Source organism: Agelaius tricolor, unplaced genomic scaffold (assembly GCF_023055355.1).
Source record: "Agelaius tricolor isolate 1412-34295 unplaced genomic scaffold, bAgeTri1.0.p SCAF_8, whole genome shotgun sequence".
Taxonomy (NCBI): domain Eukaryota; kingdom Metazoa; phylum Chordata; class Aves; order Passeriformes; family Icteridae; genus Agelaius; species Agelaius tricolor.
Genome location: NW_027269268.1, coordinates 1708635 through 1725323, shown reverse-complemented (window position 1 = coordinate 1725323; position 16689 = coordinate 1708635). Strand labels below are relative to the sequence as shown.

The window sequence follows — 16689 nt, the reverse complement described above, 5'->3', positions numbered from 1 at the left end:
CCAGAGCTGTGCATAGATATATGCCAGTTAGTATGTGTATGCTTTTTGCTGATGGCTAGCTAGCTCCAAGTCAAAATAAAGTTGCCTTTTTAACAGTTATTTTCATACAGAAAAGCCTTTCCCTTAGTGGAAACGAGAGCTTGAATTATTTCCTCTTGCTAAAAAAAAAAAAAATCACAAGACTTGCATACATCCATGATCTCTGGCAAACAACTTGGAAGCACAACCAAAAACTCTGTGTGCAATGCTTTAAGGATTATTTTTGTCTTAGGATACCAGGCCAGAAAACATTTAATTTCTGTCAGTAGGCAACTCTGCTGTTTCTCATAATGCCACTGACAACAAAGGAATAAGAAAAGCAAGTGTTTAGTCATTCAGAGACCTTTTTTTTGTTCAGTGTGAGCAGAGAGGAAAGTGGGTTGTGACTCTCAGGGGCGTTGCTCTGCCTTTCCAAAAGCAGCAAATCCAGTCCCCAGAGCCAAATCCATTATACAGCAGAGCTGTTTGCCACCAGTGAATTATTCAGGATGCAGGAAAAAGCAGCTTGGTGCATCTGTGGGAGTGGCAGGCTCACCTGGGCATCGATGTCTATGGCAGGGTAGATGGGCAGCATAGCTGAAGGAGAAATGATGGGACTCGGAGTCGGTGTCTGAGGTTGGGACACTGAGGTTGCAATGCTGTGGGTAGGAGTGTTTGACATTGCAGATGCTCTTCCACTCACTGCTGTTGGACAGAAGAACCACACTAAGTCAAAGCAAAACACTTCCCAATGTAATGTGACAATAAAGGGACAGCGGGATGAATTCCCACCAACAGATGGAACTCCTCAAAAACTGTTGTTTTCCACAAATATATGTATTCCACACATTGAGCTCAACCTTTGATCCTTTAACTCTCAGAATTTGAACTATGAAAAAGGTTTACTGCATTCAATCAAAGAAAGAGTTAAGTATGAGACTGACATGTATTCTAAAAGCCCACCATAAGTTTTTTGGTTTTTTTTAAACCCAAAGATCTTTCCTACAACAAATCAGCCCTAATTTGGACCTGGAGCTCCATACCTTTGGAAGCAGGGCTGCAGACCAAGTCCAACCAACAGGTACCTATGCAATTTTTCTTAAAACAGTTTAAATGTTTTCATGTAGAAGTCTGCTCAGCCTTCACCCCCACCCCTCCATAAACATAACAAAAAAGCAACAGGGCAGGATGCTCACATGGCAGAATTTGCTGAAACCAGAGAAGTGGAAGCTTTGGAACAGCAGGCTGCAGAGAGTTTGGTCCAGGTATTAGGTAAGCAAAGGTAACACCAGTGACAGGGATAACAGTGTATGGACACGACACAGATAGCACCAACTGCCATGCTTCCCAAGGTTCATTCTGTGCATGGCACGTTCAGGAGTACACAGCAAACCTCAACACCCTTTTTCCTACTTTTCCTCAGAAGAACTCACTGTTTTTTCCCTGTCACTTCTCCAGTGTTTCTCCAGCTGCTTCTCAGGTGTAACAGCAGAGAAGAAGGTGAAGCACCACACACTTCTGTCCAGCTGACAAAAGCACTATAAACTGCAAAATGGAACAGTTTCCAACTGATGCCACAAAACCTGTATCCTAACAGGCCCAGTTGTGTGCTCCCACCTCTGCAAGGCAGCTGTATTTTACACCCAGAACTAATTTAATTTCTGGACTTCCTACACAAAATTTCCTACCAAAGTCAGAATTCAGAATTCCAAGCCCCTTGATCTAGATCTTTGAGTGCCTTTTGAAAAGTTATCTCACAAATCACACTAGGTATGGATTAAAATTAACATACTGAAGATGTGCCAAAATGTTTTGACATAAGGTCAAAAACTGCACGTGTTTTAAACAGCTTCTAAGAATTCCTGCTCAAATCCCAAAACGGAGACTGGGAAGCATCTTCACTATTACAGGAGACATTAGTAAATTCTCAGGCAAAAAAAAAAAATCAAGTCAGTTAAGAAGGTCTCAGTTCAGATAAAGTCTACTTTTTACATTTGTAGCGAGGGGAGAAGAAACAACAAAAACCCCCAATTACTGCCCCCCTCACCCCCAAAATACAAAACAAACCAACCCAAAAAAAGAAAGACGTGCTCCAGCAATAATTCACAAATTTAGTTCAGATACCTACAGCACAGTTCACTGGACACAATATCCACTTTTATGGGTAATCACTTTGATAATATTTATTTCAACATCACCTGCGTGGAGTTCAAATTTCTAATGAACATGCCAAGGGTGATTAGAACAGAATTTTTATGGCGCCCAACCTAAAATATTCAAAGTTTTCAATAACCCAAAAGGTTTTCAGAGCACTGAGAGGAGTAACCAACTTGATTCTACATGCTAAACACACTGACACAAATATTTATCTCTGCACTCTGCTCCTTGCCCTACTCTAATGGCCTAGTGGCAAAGTGAACTCAAGTCTGTACCTCACCGTGGAAACATCCTTATTTCATGCCTGGGATATCCAAGTCTTCCAAGTTAGGTCACTATTGGAATATTTAGTATATACAAGACTTGGTATAGGAGCACCTACACCTTCATCAAGCTTCTTGGTCAGAAGACATCACCAAGCACCATTTGACTACTCCAGTTCTGGTCCTGGACATTTGCTGGGCTAGCAAGACAATCAGTTTTGTGCTTACTGATATTTGGAACAGACCTGCTCTTCATCTTGATTTTCTTCTGTCCATACCTCAACTCTCTCTTAGCTTGGATGAAGAGAGGACACCCTCAGAGCAGCTACCTCCTCCCCCGTGCCCACTGGCCTCACCAGAGTGACATGCCCTTGTAATCTCACTTCTCCTCATGTGGCCATCACATGTCCCACAAGTGCTGTCCTGTTGTGAGCACAGCATTGGTCTTATGCACTGATTCCTTGTCTCCTGCACTGTCAACAGCACACAGATAAAAACTGTTCCACATCACACAGCAATGAGGCAAGATGAGGGACGGAATAAAAAAATACTTTACAAGAAATGTACGAGACATCTCAGCCTTTTCCAGCTGGTTTCAAGCCAGCTCTACAGGCTTGTTCCACATCAGTTCCTTCTCTACCCCCAATTCCTCTGTAGTACCTCAGTTATCACAAACCATGTTGGTGCCACACAGGATTAAAATCACTCTAGAGCACTTGAGATGCAGAACATGCCTTGGACTGTAACAGTGCAGGTTATGTTCTGAATTCCAGCACCAACACTGGGCTGCTGCTGTGCAAGAAGGGCTCCTTGGATGGAGCCTGAGAACCACTGCACACCTGCAGTCCTGGTGGTTATTAGTTAACAATGTGCAAGGCAGCCTAAGGCAGGCCAACCCCATGTGAAACCAGCTCTCCTGCTCAGGCCCCAAGTGGGACACAACCTGATTTTCCTGGGATGCTGGTACTCTACTGTTTGGTTTTTTTTCCAGTATTGAGTCTCTGTCAAAAGCTTACAGCTTGCTTTCTGATGTTTTAATTCAGACAGCTGCATTTCCAACTGACTCAACCCACAAGGTAGCTTCCAGGAATGCATTTTATCAAGAGCTTCAAGATTCCTGAAGTTCTTTGCAAAACTCTGTGACTGGACACAATCCTTGGAATGGTTCCTACTTTGTAAAAGGCTTGCTATTAAAAACAAGGTGATTTTTCTCCCTAGATCTTTACCACACCACTTAACAGATGCAATGTTTCCATACAAGCCTTACCCAACTAACCCTAAAAAATACTGCTTTTTGTGAGCCTCACGGCAAGCAAAAAACTTGCCTGACATCTGAAGCTCAAGAGCAAACCTTTTGCTTGTCCTCAACTCCAGCAGGATCATAAAGGAGCCCAAAGGAAAAAATTAACTATTATTTACTACTTAGCCATTGTTTTCAACTAATAAAGCACAGAGCTGCACATTAAATCAAGTTTGCACAGCCAAGGTGAAGCTTTGTTTCTGCAACTGGTGCTGCAAACACAGCTCTGCAATGGAACTAAACTCAAGGCATCTCTGAAACAAGAATTTACATCTCTAAGAATACTCTAGAAGCGTCTTTTAAAGCAGTACATGGAGTTATTAACCAAATATTTAGTGGCTACTTAAATGTTGTGTGCTACACTGAGCCCATTTCAGCTCCACATTTTAAACTGTGATTTGTGGACTCACTACAGGCTAGCACTGAAGCTCTGTACTCAGGCCTGTGTCTGTTCTTGCTAAAAAAATCCACCCTATAATCACAGGCACTTGACAGAAAATTAATTCAGACTTCCTTCTCAACTGCATTTGTGCACGCATTACTAACAAGTGGGGCTGAGCAGAACCAGAATATTCCCTCCAATTCCCACTGGAAATACCTGACTGCTCAAAAAGGCACAAACAGGCATTCAGGTATGCAGCAGGTGACCTGGAATCACACCTGCTCAGGATGTGACATGCAGCTAAACATAGGTCCCAAACGTCCTAACTCCAGGTTCAACTTGCATTTAAACACAACTCAAGTGCATTGCACAGATTCTTTGTAAGTTACCAACAACAGCAAACATCCCAGCTTTTAAATTCATGTTGTCCTGCACCCCAGCAGTTCCACGAGAGAAACTGTTACTGTCAGTGCATGCTATATGTCATTTTATCTATTTTTTCATGCCTACATTTGTGTTTTCATCCACTTCCAATCTTTACACCCATGCTTCAATTCTAACACGAGATTTCCAGCAAAGAAGTTTTTGTCACCTTTAATGAAGCTTTGCCTGGACACAAGGTCACTCATCAAGTGTCTCACCTCAAAAGTGGTGTTCCAAGTGCTTTAAAAAATCACCACCTGGTAGTTTTAATCAGTTACCACACCTTCCACGACTCTGTACTACTACTCTGCTCCAAAACTCTGGCAGTACATGCAGGACCAGCTCTGGGCTAACACCTTCTCTGAGACCTGCCTTCCTCTGGCACACATCCCTCATGCTAACAGCTTTGCAAAGCAGACTTGTTCAGATGGACAGCACTTGTAAAAATGACAGTGCATCAGCTTAACCAAGAGCATCTGGTACCTTTTCATCAAGTGACCTTTTTTTAAGACTGTGTCCTACCAGTTCACCTGTGTTCAGCTAAGGGGTATTTCAATGACTGCTTTAGCATGGAAAGGGTTCAGATGAAGCACAGCTGAGTGAGGTGTAAACTAAAACAGCAGTGACAACTCGCATTTAAAACCTGCTTCATTCTCCTGTTTTACTGCTTAAGGCCTTAGAGCATTCATGTCACTGGGCAGAGAATTCTCTGAAGCAATGACAAGAGTTTGGTAAGGCTAAACATGCTTTCTGCTGGCAGCCATTTTTATGAGGAGATGTTTCAGAAAGTCATAGGATTATCACCTTTTTTTTTCCCAAGCAGAAATAAAAGCTTCCAATAAGTAGACTACATAAGGCCAAGTGGAGCAGCTCTTATTCTGAAGAATAACCCACGGGTCCCTCACATTTTACAGGCTAGTTGTGGTGCTGCAGCTGCTCAGCCTCCTACAAGTCAGCTCTCAGCTAGCCCAAAGCACTGCCCAGCACCGCCATGGTGCTACTCCTGAGCTACAATCAGGCCAAAATAGAACTGCCACATGAACTTTAATATATCCTTCCCCAAACTATGACGAGTTAAAAATGCCCCTCCACCATACCAACCTGACCAACAGGTATGGCTCAGCTCACCCTGCAAACTGAAAAGTTAAAAGCTACTTTTCCCAACTCCTTGAGACAGGGATCAGAGGACGAGTGGTGCTTGCCGTAGAGCTCGTGGGAATACACAAACACACACACACACACATATAAAAAGAAGTGGACATACCCTCGACTGGTCAAGAAAATATTATACCTGCTCATAACAATTTAAACCCACCTGCCATGATGTCATCCAGCGTGTCATTGAGCGTCTGAGCAGGGCTGGCTACCATTAACCCTTGCTGTGTTTCTGTCAGTATTCCTTGCCCCAGCCCTGCTAGTTGTGCTTGGCCCAGCACTGGCTGTCCAACTATAACACCTTGCAGTTCTGTAAGATTTGCGATGGACCCTGGAGGTAAGGAACCTGCTGCCAGAGGCAAAGCTTGTGGCATGGCCAGAGGCTGAACTGGTGCAAAACCCGTCTGCGCAGCAGCTTGCTGAGGGTCATCTTTGAGCAAGATGGGGTCCACTTGCTGCAATCGTGCATAGTCTCCCTCTGAGAGTTGTTCTCCTACCCCAACGGGAGTCAGTAGTCCCAGATGCTGGCAAGACTGCTGCTGCTGCTGCTGCTGAAGCTGAATTCTTTGCGCTTTTACCTCTAGATATTGCTTTTTTAGCTGCTGTTGAGTTTTCAGCTGTAACTCTCGCTCCACTTTCTGCAGTTCCTCCAAAATCTTTTGTTTCTTCTGAATTTGCTCCTCTCTCGTTTTGTTCAGCTCCTCAATCTTCTCTTTGGTGAGCTGGTCGGCGTGTGCCAATTCCAGGGACTGCAGCTGAGCGTTCTTCTCTATGGCTTCTTTTATCCTCTGCTCCAGCTCTGTCAACTTGCCCTGAGCCTCTTCTACAATGCTCTCTGGAGACTGATTGGTGATGTAACCCTGTACATCCTGGTTGTTTGTTGGCAAATGACTGCTGGACTTTTGTTTAGAAGCAGCTGTGTGAAAAAGAAACCCCCTCAGAAGCAATGGAAGTGCATACCAACGGCATCCTCATTACAGAGCTACTGCTGGGCCGCTGCGTGGCACGGCACCCGTGGGAGGTCAGCGTGTCCCCAAGGCCCTCCAAGGACACCTGCCAACGGGTACCCAGCAGTCAGACTGCAATTTAACAGGCCACACCAGTGCACATGCACCCCACAGAGCCCTGTGCTACGGTGACAGGGCTGCTCCAGCAATCGGCACGCTTTTGCCAAAGGAAGCGATTGTCTTGAGCCGCTGCTACCGAGTGCTGCTACACGGAAACTGGGAACAAAAAGCAAGGATATGCTGCCTCTTTACTTGGTGTTCTGTGTCTGGTATGGTGTTGGGACATAAACAAACGTTTACAGCCCTCAAAGCGCAGCCCAAGGGACACAAAAACACCTCTAGGACTGGGACTAGGCTGCCGGCTTTGCGACCAACTTGGTAGGCTTTAACAAGTGCTAGGCTCTCTACAACTAGGCATCCTTTCACTCCAGGTATCCAGCTCTGCTCAGGTGACAAAGAGTGCCAGAACCCAGGACTGTCATTTACATTTAGCAGGACCTAACAGGGTGTCTTTAGCCACTAGGTTTTATCCATAGCAGACACGATTTTGCCTGTGTCAAAGCTCAGCTCTCTGTCCAGGCAAGGCAAGTATTTCAGCCTTCCTGCAAGAACAAGTGATGGACTAATCCAACTGGTGTTTTATGCAGAAGTCCCCACTAACACAGCTGACATGCTCTGCCATACCAGGTGGAGAAGCAACAATCGGTTAATTTTGAAGGGCGAAAGGCAACTCAAAACTCAGGATCTGAGGCAGTGGAGGTGCCCAGTTTCTTCCAGCCATCCTCGCTGTATCTCCAGAACAATACAAGTGTACACACAGGATTAATTTTAGGACATGCACGCCTGTATTTGCTACTGCTGATGCTTGATAAAAATTGTTTTTTGACGAGAATTCTTAAGTACAGAAAGCATTAAGTGTCAAAATGGCGAGAGCAAAATAGATGCAAATTTAGTCCTAGGAGGACCTGAGCCACATCAGACTAAAGATTTTACTGCACAAGAAATTCCGCCTTCAATCCAATTAGTCAAACCCACTCCCAGACTACTACCCTAAGGAAACACAAGTTATCAAATCAACTATGATATGGAGATTAACATGGGTTTTGCAAGTTCCATTATCCAATTTCTAGACTTCTCAGTAACATTCTGCATTAGTTCAGTGTGTCAGACTAGAGATTTTAACATATTTACTTAGGCAGATTTCTTGATGTTTTATGATTACAGGCTTAGATGACTGACTTGGTGGACAAGCAAATCCTTAAAAAAAAAATTAAAAAAAAAAAATCAAAATTGCAGTTTCCTTGACTGAATCCATAAACACTCTTCATAGGAGCTACTCTGCTACAAGTGCAAGCCTCTATCTTCTACCTAGGAAGGATATTTAGAAAATAAGCTGCAGAACTAGGACTGACCTTTGTTTCTGATGGGAAGGGTTGTGGCGACATTAGCAGGGGGTTTGTCAGGCTCCTGGGGTGGGACAACCATGGGCAGCGCCTGCACTGGTACTCGAGGAGCCTAAAATGTCGGATACGAACAGATTACTTTTCTCATACTCTGTGCTAGTTACAATTCAACAGAAGGCAAACAAAATCTGTTAGAAAAGTAGACTTTAATGGTGACTAACAACATTCAATATAGTTTTTAATATGCGGAGTTCCATAATTAACACCTGCAGATCATGTGATCTCCACATACTTTGCATTTTTAACCTAAAAAATTACTTGCGGAACTATACTCAGCCTGGTACAGTGCTGTACTGTAGTACAGCAAATACAAGCCACAATGGACCATAAATTCAATTCTGCAGAGTTTCATTTAAGCAGATCTTTGCACTTACTGGTTTTGTCCACTCTCAGTGTTTTTTTCCAGCAATACTTAGAGAACAGTAAGAATGATGAGAGCACTACATCATAACATTGAAAAGTCTTCCCCAAAAGTAAAAATCAGTTTACCTCCATCATCTTAATTCCATTACAGCACACCAAACAGACTATCAACTATCTGATACGTAAGGAATAGAACAGATTTGCAGCTCTAAGTAATTTTAAGTGTGCTCACCTACAGTTTATGATAGGACATGACTGACTCTTCTCTCACCTTTAAACTCCTGAATAACCAAGTGCAAAAAAAACCATGCGAACCATGAGCCCTGGAATCTTACCCTGTTGAGGTCATGGGATGGTGGGGTCAGCTGAGTGGCATCAGGTGGAGGAGCAGAGAGCAAGTTGTTTGGGTAATCTAGAAGGTAACAAACCACGCTGGTGTGACCGCCTTTGGCCGCCTCAATCAGCATGGTCGATCCATCCTGAGAGGGAAAGAGCACACAGTTAAAACAGAGCATCATGAAAACAGCACTGCAGCATTTTGGGACACACAACACACTATCTATGGGACTGCTTTCTGTTCTAGTAAATACTCCATCTCCACAAGCTCACATCTAAACTTACAGGCTTGATGAAGTATTAAAATAAAAATTAAATAAATAATACTTTAAATTTTTTCCCCTTCCACAATCAGCACTTCATACTCATGGTTGATCAAGAGACCTGCACTACAACAACACATACACGAGCAGAACATTTGCTTGTGCAAACTTTCATTTAAATCATCACAGGCTGGGTGAGTTGTACAGAACACAAAAGGAGACAATCCAGCTGGGTATCCTGAGTTTCAGAGGAAAACAAGTGAGGTGAGGGACAAACCTTGAGTCTGTGTGTGGGATCAGCACCGTGAGCGAGCAGTAGCTCCACCACCGCCAAGTGACCTCCGGCACAGGCCAGCGACAGCACTGTGTGATCGTTGTTCGCTGTGGTCCTGTTCACGTTTGCTCCTGCACAAACACAAGGGCAAACATCAGCTCAAACTGACTTCAACAGGTAGCACCTCTATCAAATGTAACACAATTAACTGCTCTGCAATCTACACAGGGAAAACTCCATCCTGCCAGATACAAAGTAGGGACAAGAAAACTCATGACAATCAGCCCAGGAGAAGGAAAATGGAAATTCCTGGTTTGTACTGAAATGTCAAGCAAACTACAGTCAAACTCTGGAAACCAAAGTTCAACTGCCAAACACAGTGCTCCAAAGCTGCACCATGGGGCATGGAGACCCCAGGAATCCCTACTAATGCTGCTTTTACTAGGAATTACAGACTGAAATACACTATTTTTACAACTACATGCAGTTCCACTAATCTCAGCAGAAACCACAGATAATCATTACATGCTTAGTTGGAGAATCAATTGCCTACTGGAGCTAGGACATTTAAAACAAATCCAAGGAAGTTACACTAGCTTTGACATGTTCTTAACTTGAAGTATTTCTAATGTCAGGAAAACCCAAACCATTCCACATTCTTACCTTTGCTAATCAAGAACTGAACAGTGCAAACATGACCTGCCCTGGCAGCTTTCATGAGAGGGGTTCTTCCACCTTCTGATTCATGCTCCTAGAGCAGATAAAGAAAGGCTTCAAAATCCAAAGTGGCATGTGAAAGAAGGCAAGCCAGCCTCCTGAGTTTTTGAATAGAAAGATGCTAGACATGGAACATCCTTCTCTACTGTTTCACACACTTAGCCATAAATATTCAGCTAATGTTTGAACTGAAGTTATCTTGAATGCAGGTGAACCATTCACCACCTGTCTCTGCACAGGTAGGACTTCTGGACAAAAAGCATTCAAGGCACATGAGGGGGATTTTAGTTCAACAGGACATCTTCTGACATGCTTAACATCACTTTTTGATAACACATTGGTGTACTGAAAAGGAAAAACCAGTTTACCTCCATCATCTTAATTCCATTACAGCACACCAAACAGACTGTCAACTATCTGATGCATAAGGAATAGAACAGATTTGCAGGTACAAGGACTAACCCAGAATCAACTCAACAATTTGAAGCTGAGTACCACATCAAAAGAATCCAATTCCCTATTTTCTTGTCCAGGCAACCTTGAATGGCTTGGAAATGCTTTAGACATCAATCACCAGAGGACTGTAACTGACCTCTGTACTTTGGGGTAATCTAACAGCCCAAAATACATTAAAGAAAGTGCCAATTTTCATCAATGAACACTGAAACAGGAAGAATATCAGATGCTGATAATTTAATATCCTACTGACACTTTTTAAGGAAGGTAAATGACTTACCAGATCTGCACCTGCCTGAAGTAAGACATCTGCTACATCAGTGTGGCCATTCTCACAGGCGTACGTCAGTGCCGTGTCACCTGTTGCTGTTGTTGCGTGCACATTAGCCCCTGAAACAGAAAGGACAAAACACTGGAAGCTTTATGATGGGCATTACAGAAAACATACAAGCCTCCACAATCTTTACAGGATCAAACAGCAAATTAAGCTTCCCCCTTCCAATCCAGCATCTATTAAACTCATAACCTGACTGTACTCTAAGAGGAATAAAAACAAACTGCAAGTTAGCTCCAAACAAGTTTACATCAACTCAATCTTCAAAAGCTAAATTAGAGTCCAACCAGTAAATTACTTTGGGCTTCAAAGACCTTCACAGTCAAGTTCAAGAAGCTGCTAAAGAAAATGTAATGACTATCAGACAAAGTATTTTTCTCTTTAGATTAAGCATTTACAAAAGCATTAACAAAATGACTCCATACCTGCAGCTAATAAATATTTGACCAGCTCCAAATGTCCCTCTTGAGCAGCCTCCATCAAAGGTGTGGAACAGCCAAGTTCTATGTCAGCTCCTGCTTTAATGAGAAAATCAGCCACCTCCAGAAACCCTCCACAGCAAGCCAGAGTTAATGCGGTTTCCTGCGTCTCCTCTGTCTGAGCGTTGATGTTTGCTCCTGCAAACAACACAAAACACTGGTTACAGAGGGCAGGATCAGCACACAAACCACCTCCACATGCACAAGGCATCTTATAACCAAAGAAAACAAAAATCAAAGCAGCTCAGAGCTTCTCCCCCAGCCTGCTGAGCAGCAGTTACCTTGCCCAAGTAACAGTGCCACCATCTCCTCGTGGCCTTCCCGAGCTGCCTCCATCAGCGGCGTGTATCCCTCATCATTGACCTCTTCCAAGTTAGCTCCACGTTCAATCAGCAGAGCTGCCAGCTCCACGTGCCCACCACAGGCTGCCAGGGTCAGCGGGGACTCGAAGGAGTCCGCAGGCATGTTCACCTGAGCTCCGCTGTCCAGGAGTAACCTTGCCACTTCCACGTGACCATCCTGGAAAGGCAAAAAAAAAAAACAAGATCAGAAGACTGACCAAATGGAAAAACTGCTTTTCTCCATGGTTTTGCCACAGACTCAAATTCCCTCAAAATACACAAAAAGCCATGAGGGAGTAAAATGAGTCCAAAAATATAATGAACAGTTTTTCTGAATATTTTCCCTAAGTATTTGGATAAAGCATAAGGTCTCCTACTGAACAAGCTCCTGTAGAAACGCTGAGCACATTTTACTAAATATGTGCTGTGAACCTCATATCAGACCTCTCTGTCAATGGTGTAAGCAACAAGCTGGACAACTTTGTATCAGACTCCAGTTCAGGTGTTTGGGATCAACATCCTTGGGGCAGGGGGGAACTCCAAAATAAGGCCCAGAAAGTCAAGAGGGAGCTCACGACTATTTTAGAAGCTTGTCTCCTCCACAAGAACAATAGTGAGATTATTTTGCTTCCTCCCTTCCTTAAGAAGCAGCTATGCACACTGACCTGGCTTGCCTCATGGCCCCTGCAAAACTATTTCAATGCTCAATTTAACAGCAGAGTCAAGACTTACTTTCTCCCTCCAAGTGAAAAGCCAAAATGAGACCACTTGTCAGGGGTTCCTTACACATCCCAGGAGCCACCCACCCGAGCAACAGCTTTCCCTTGGCAGCATTCTGGCAGGGTTTTCTAAACACCGTGATCATGCTCCACTGTGATCAAACCCCTTCTACCACAAGGCAGCTCTTAAATTTGCTTTCTTCCTTGCAAAATACTTCAGCACAGGATCTCCGTTACATTTTCAGTATTCCATAAAGTCAGGAACTATTTGAAGTGGCTTTTCAGCTCCATGTTTACACTGGAGGCCTGACAGTGAGACACCCAACTGCCATTCCACGCTGCCTTGTTCAGACAGAAGCAGTGCCTGGCTGGGTCGCTGTGGTCCAACAACAGCAAGAAGTATCCAAGCTGGTTTTCTCCATGAGGAGATGGCCACCATTCCAACTTGAAGGAACCAAAATCTCACAAACAAAACACTGGAGGGCTGCAGCAAATAAACAGCCACTCACCAGGAACACAAGGCATTCCCAAGGTTGTCACTGAATGAGGTAACTACACCTTGATTTCAGATTAATTCCTAAGAGGCAGCAAATCTCATCCACAGCCATCCTTGCCAAGCTGGAAACCACAACTCCAAAAAGCTCTTTTCCAGACAAAACACCAAACTGCATCTGACATTTTTCCGCTTCATTTTCTCAAGTGTTTCATACCTTATTCTGATATCCAGGGAGCAAAGCACAGCTTCCTCTCGGAAAAATATCTAGGACATTAACTAGGACATATTCACCTTTTACATGAAATGACAGTACTATTTTAGGGAAAAACTCCAAGCCTCCATAAAGAATCTCTCCTCAGGGAAATGCAGAGACGGTGCCTCATCCATCAGGCTCTGGCAAGACAGCTACCTGCTCACCCCTGCTCCATGCTGAGGATGGCACGACACAGTACCCAGGCTTGCTTCAAAGCTTCCTATGTGGGCCAAGCAGCCTGCAGGAGAACTGCTGGAGCCCCACCACACAAGGGAACTGGATCCATGCTTTAATAAACCCTGCAGTGGGGTGGGGCTGCTGAGCTCTCCTACAACAGCCAGGAAAAGCCTTCCAACTGCTAAGGGATCAGGAAAAGTCACCTGAGCAACCTTCACAAGAGCATCAGCTGCATTTTAAAGCTGAAGCTCTGTGGGCAGCAGTCCTTCAGCGAGAGGAAATACCAACTAGATCACCCTGCTTTTTGCTCCCACAAGGCAACTGCCACTGTCCAACACCTCCTGTGCATTAAATCAGTATTAATTGCTGTCTGAAAAAACTCTCAGGCACCAGTCTTCCTGAATCCACAAGGCTGCAGAAGAGTTTAAACCTGCACTGGCTATGCCACAGACAGACAATTCTGTGAGCACACATTCAAGCTCAAAGCTGTTCCAGAGAAGGAAGTTTTCTTGTGCCACTCAAGAGCAGTAACTGTTTCTGCACAAAGAACATGCTGAGATGGAAGTCCTTGCTCTGCTTCATTTCACACTGCAAGGTTTTTAAATACTGCTAGAGAAAGCTGCTCCTTCTCTTGTCAGCAGAGCTGAAGGTATGAGATTGAACTATCTGCCAGTTCTGAGCACCAGCATGGAACTGCCTCCCTAGGAACAGCTTCCTGCAGGAATAAGGGAGAAGAATATTTTCCTACTGCTCAGTAATTTTTAACAAAAATTAGGTCTTAACCCACCAACATCTGTGGGTCTGATGGAAATTTTTTAGGCTATTAGAAGAGTTAAAAGGGTAGAAGAGAATGACAAGGAAAGGAAGGCTTGATCCATAGCTTCACCACAAAAAACAACCTGATGAGAAGGCAACTGCAACATTAAACAAGGTCATTTTACCATCAACTCCCAGGAAGTGGCTGCAAGGCCATGGCCAAGGATATTCATGTGGCTGCTCTAGTAAGATTTCAGGGTGAGATAAAGGACAGCTTGAGTTCTGTTTACCTACGTGACTTTCTTTGGAACAACTTTCAAGAAGTGTAATGGTTTCTGTTAATCATTCCCCCATCTGAAACCATTAACTTCTTTCAGCAGACACAACTGGCTGTTTTAGAACCATTGCAGCTGTTTCAGGGAAGGGCAGACAAAACAGGGATTTACTGCCCTCCTCTACAGCCACGGGTTCACAGTGTGACATTACACAAGTCTAATAATGCCATGAAAATCCCAACACATGAGGAATCTATTTGGAGAGAAGGATAAAAAGAAAATTTAAGAAAATAATTCTCAGTTTAACAATAAAGTTAACTTCCCATGAAGCAGACAAGAGAACCAAAACATCACAGTTAGATTCTGTACCAGAAGGAAACTCAAAGGAACCACTTTCTCCATCTTCAGCAAGAAAAGAGAGCCCACAGACCTCACTGCTCAAGCCTTATATCTCTTACCATGCACGCCTCCATGAGAGCAGTGTGCATCTCATCTGTCTTGTGCTCCTGGTCTGCACCAGCTTCCAGCAGAAACCTCACCATTTCCAGATGGCCTGTGTGGAAAAATAGTTAAGAGAAGGAAACTGCTTGAGAAAGTGCATTTCAACACTCATAGTGTTCTAAAGCATACAATGAAGGTCATGGATGTCTGTGATACAACATAAAGAGTCCACTCTGGAAAGGTGTGTTTGTATCTCTGCCATCTACGTGGACAGCAGCTTATCAGTGTAGCTGGTAAAAAATATACATGAAAGACTAAGACCAACTTCTACACAGGTGCCACACAAGAACCTCTGTTACCAACATCAACTACTCCATAATGGCAAGGGCCTAATAAAACATGTCCTAAGTGACTATAACAGCAGCTGCTGGGCTGTAGGACCAGATTTTGCCTCTTAATTAAACATCTTCATCCCTTTCTGGGGGGCTGCAATTTTGCTGCCTAATGCTTTAAGGGAGGAAACAAAGGCCTGTTGTCCTCAGCACTGACACCTAAAAGGCAAGGTCCTAAACCTTCTGTGATTTGCCAGTGCAAGTCCTTTAAAATGAAATATCTGCTGTATTTAAGCAGAGGTACCTGGCATAAAACAGCTGTAATACAGAAAGTTTAGCTTACTTTTTCTGTAATCTAACACATTAGCTCCTTGTCTCTTCATTTGTTTAACAGAGCATCTTCTAAATAATCATACCTCAGACCAAAGTTTTAGATCTTGATACTCAGACTCTGCACACAGATGATTTTGCACATAGCACAGGCGTGCTGTGTGGTATCACAGCCAGGACAAGAGCAGCACAGTGTGCGCTCACACCCTTTCAATTCCCCAGGTGGTGAGCAGCAAGGCTGAAGGAATCCACGCTGGCCCTGAGCGGAATCACAGCCAGGACAAGAGCAGCACAGGGTCTGCTCACACCTTTCAATTCCCCAGGTGGTGGGCAGCAAGGCTGAAGGGCTCCCTGAGTGGTATCACAGCCAGGACAAGAGCAGCACAGGGTGTGCTCACACCTTTGAATTCCCCTGGCCATGGGCAGCAAGGCTGAAGGACTCCTCGGACTCCTCGCTGTCCCTGACCCCTGTGCCCACTCGGCACAGTACCTTTGTAGCAGGCCAGCGTCAGGGCGCTCTCCTTGAACTCGTTGGAGTGCGTGTTGATGCCCGCCCCGTTCTCCAGCAGCACCCTGGCCACCTCCACGTGCCCGGCGCTGCCCGCCTCCATCAGCGGCGTGTGGCCATTCTCGTTGTGCTCCTCGATGCTGGCGCCCGACTCCAGCAGCACCTTCACCACGTCCACGTAGCCCCCGGCGCAGGCGTACGTCAGGGCTGTGTTGCCTTGGGCCAGAGAGAACAGGGGTTGGGAACACAACCTGATGGCCTTCCTTCACCCAGAACTTCACCTGGTGCTCCATTCCTTCCCTTCTAGCTGGATACCTGATGGAACAGGGCTTTTCACACTACAGATGAACAACTACAGGGAGGGGGAAATCAGTAGTGGCACCAAGCAGCCTGGTGCTGACAGACTGAGTGTCTGACCTCCTTGTGCCTGCACTGATGCACCTCTCTTCCCATTTCTAGCCCAGTCACAAACCCCCATCCATTTTCCTGTTAATCAGCAGGAGCATGCAATGCTGTAAAATGAAAGCTCAAAACCCGGAGTAGAATTAACTGCTGCTTCTAAATCAGGTCTTAAACACCTGCAAGGGGCTGGTTCCAAAATGTTCCCAGTCTTTACAAGGAGAGGAAAAAAACTTTGGTGGAAAAAATACAAAAACATGGATCTGCACACA

The 16689-nt window shown here is 44.5% G+C and overlaps 1 protein-coding gene across 8 annotated transcripts in view; it reads right to left on the bottom strand.

Annotated features, from left to right (window-relative positions):
- Window positions 1–16689, bottom strand: part of ANKRD17 (ankyrin repeat domain 17) — a 68683-nt gene that overhangs the window by 14490 nt on the left and 37504 nt on the right. For 3 of the 8 annotated variants that reach the window (XM_071431195.1, XM_071431197.1, XM_071431199.1), the window contains exons 6-16: window positions 16001–16234; window positions 14866–14960; window positions 11672–11909; window positions 11337–11528; window positions 10858–10967; window positions 10068–10155; window positions 9408–9535; window positions 8867–9010; window positions 8118–8220; window positions 5859–6614; window positions 575–723 (exon numbers count right to left, since the gene is read on the bottom strand). In XM_071431195.1, the coding sequence (XP_071287296.1) occupies window positions 575–723; window positions 5859–6614; window positions 8118–8220; window positions 8867–9010; window positions 9408–9535; window positions 10068–10155; window positions 10858–10967; window positions 11337–11528; window positions 11672–11909; window positions 14866–14960; window positions 16001–16234 (2237 nt within the window). The remainder of the gene's footprint in view (window positions 1–574; window positions 724–5858; window positions 6615–8117; window positions 8221–8866; window positions 9011–9407; window positions 9536–10067; window positions 10156–10857; window positions 10968–11336; window positions 11529–11671; window positions 11910–14865; window positions 14961–16000; window positions 16235–16689) is intronic. The other 5 variants (XM_071431196.1, XM_071431198.1, XM_071431201.1 and 2 more) reach the window with 3 other exon arrangements.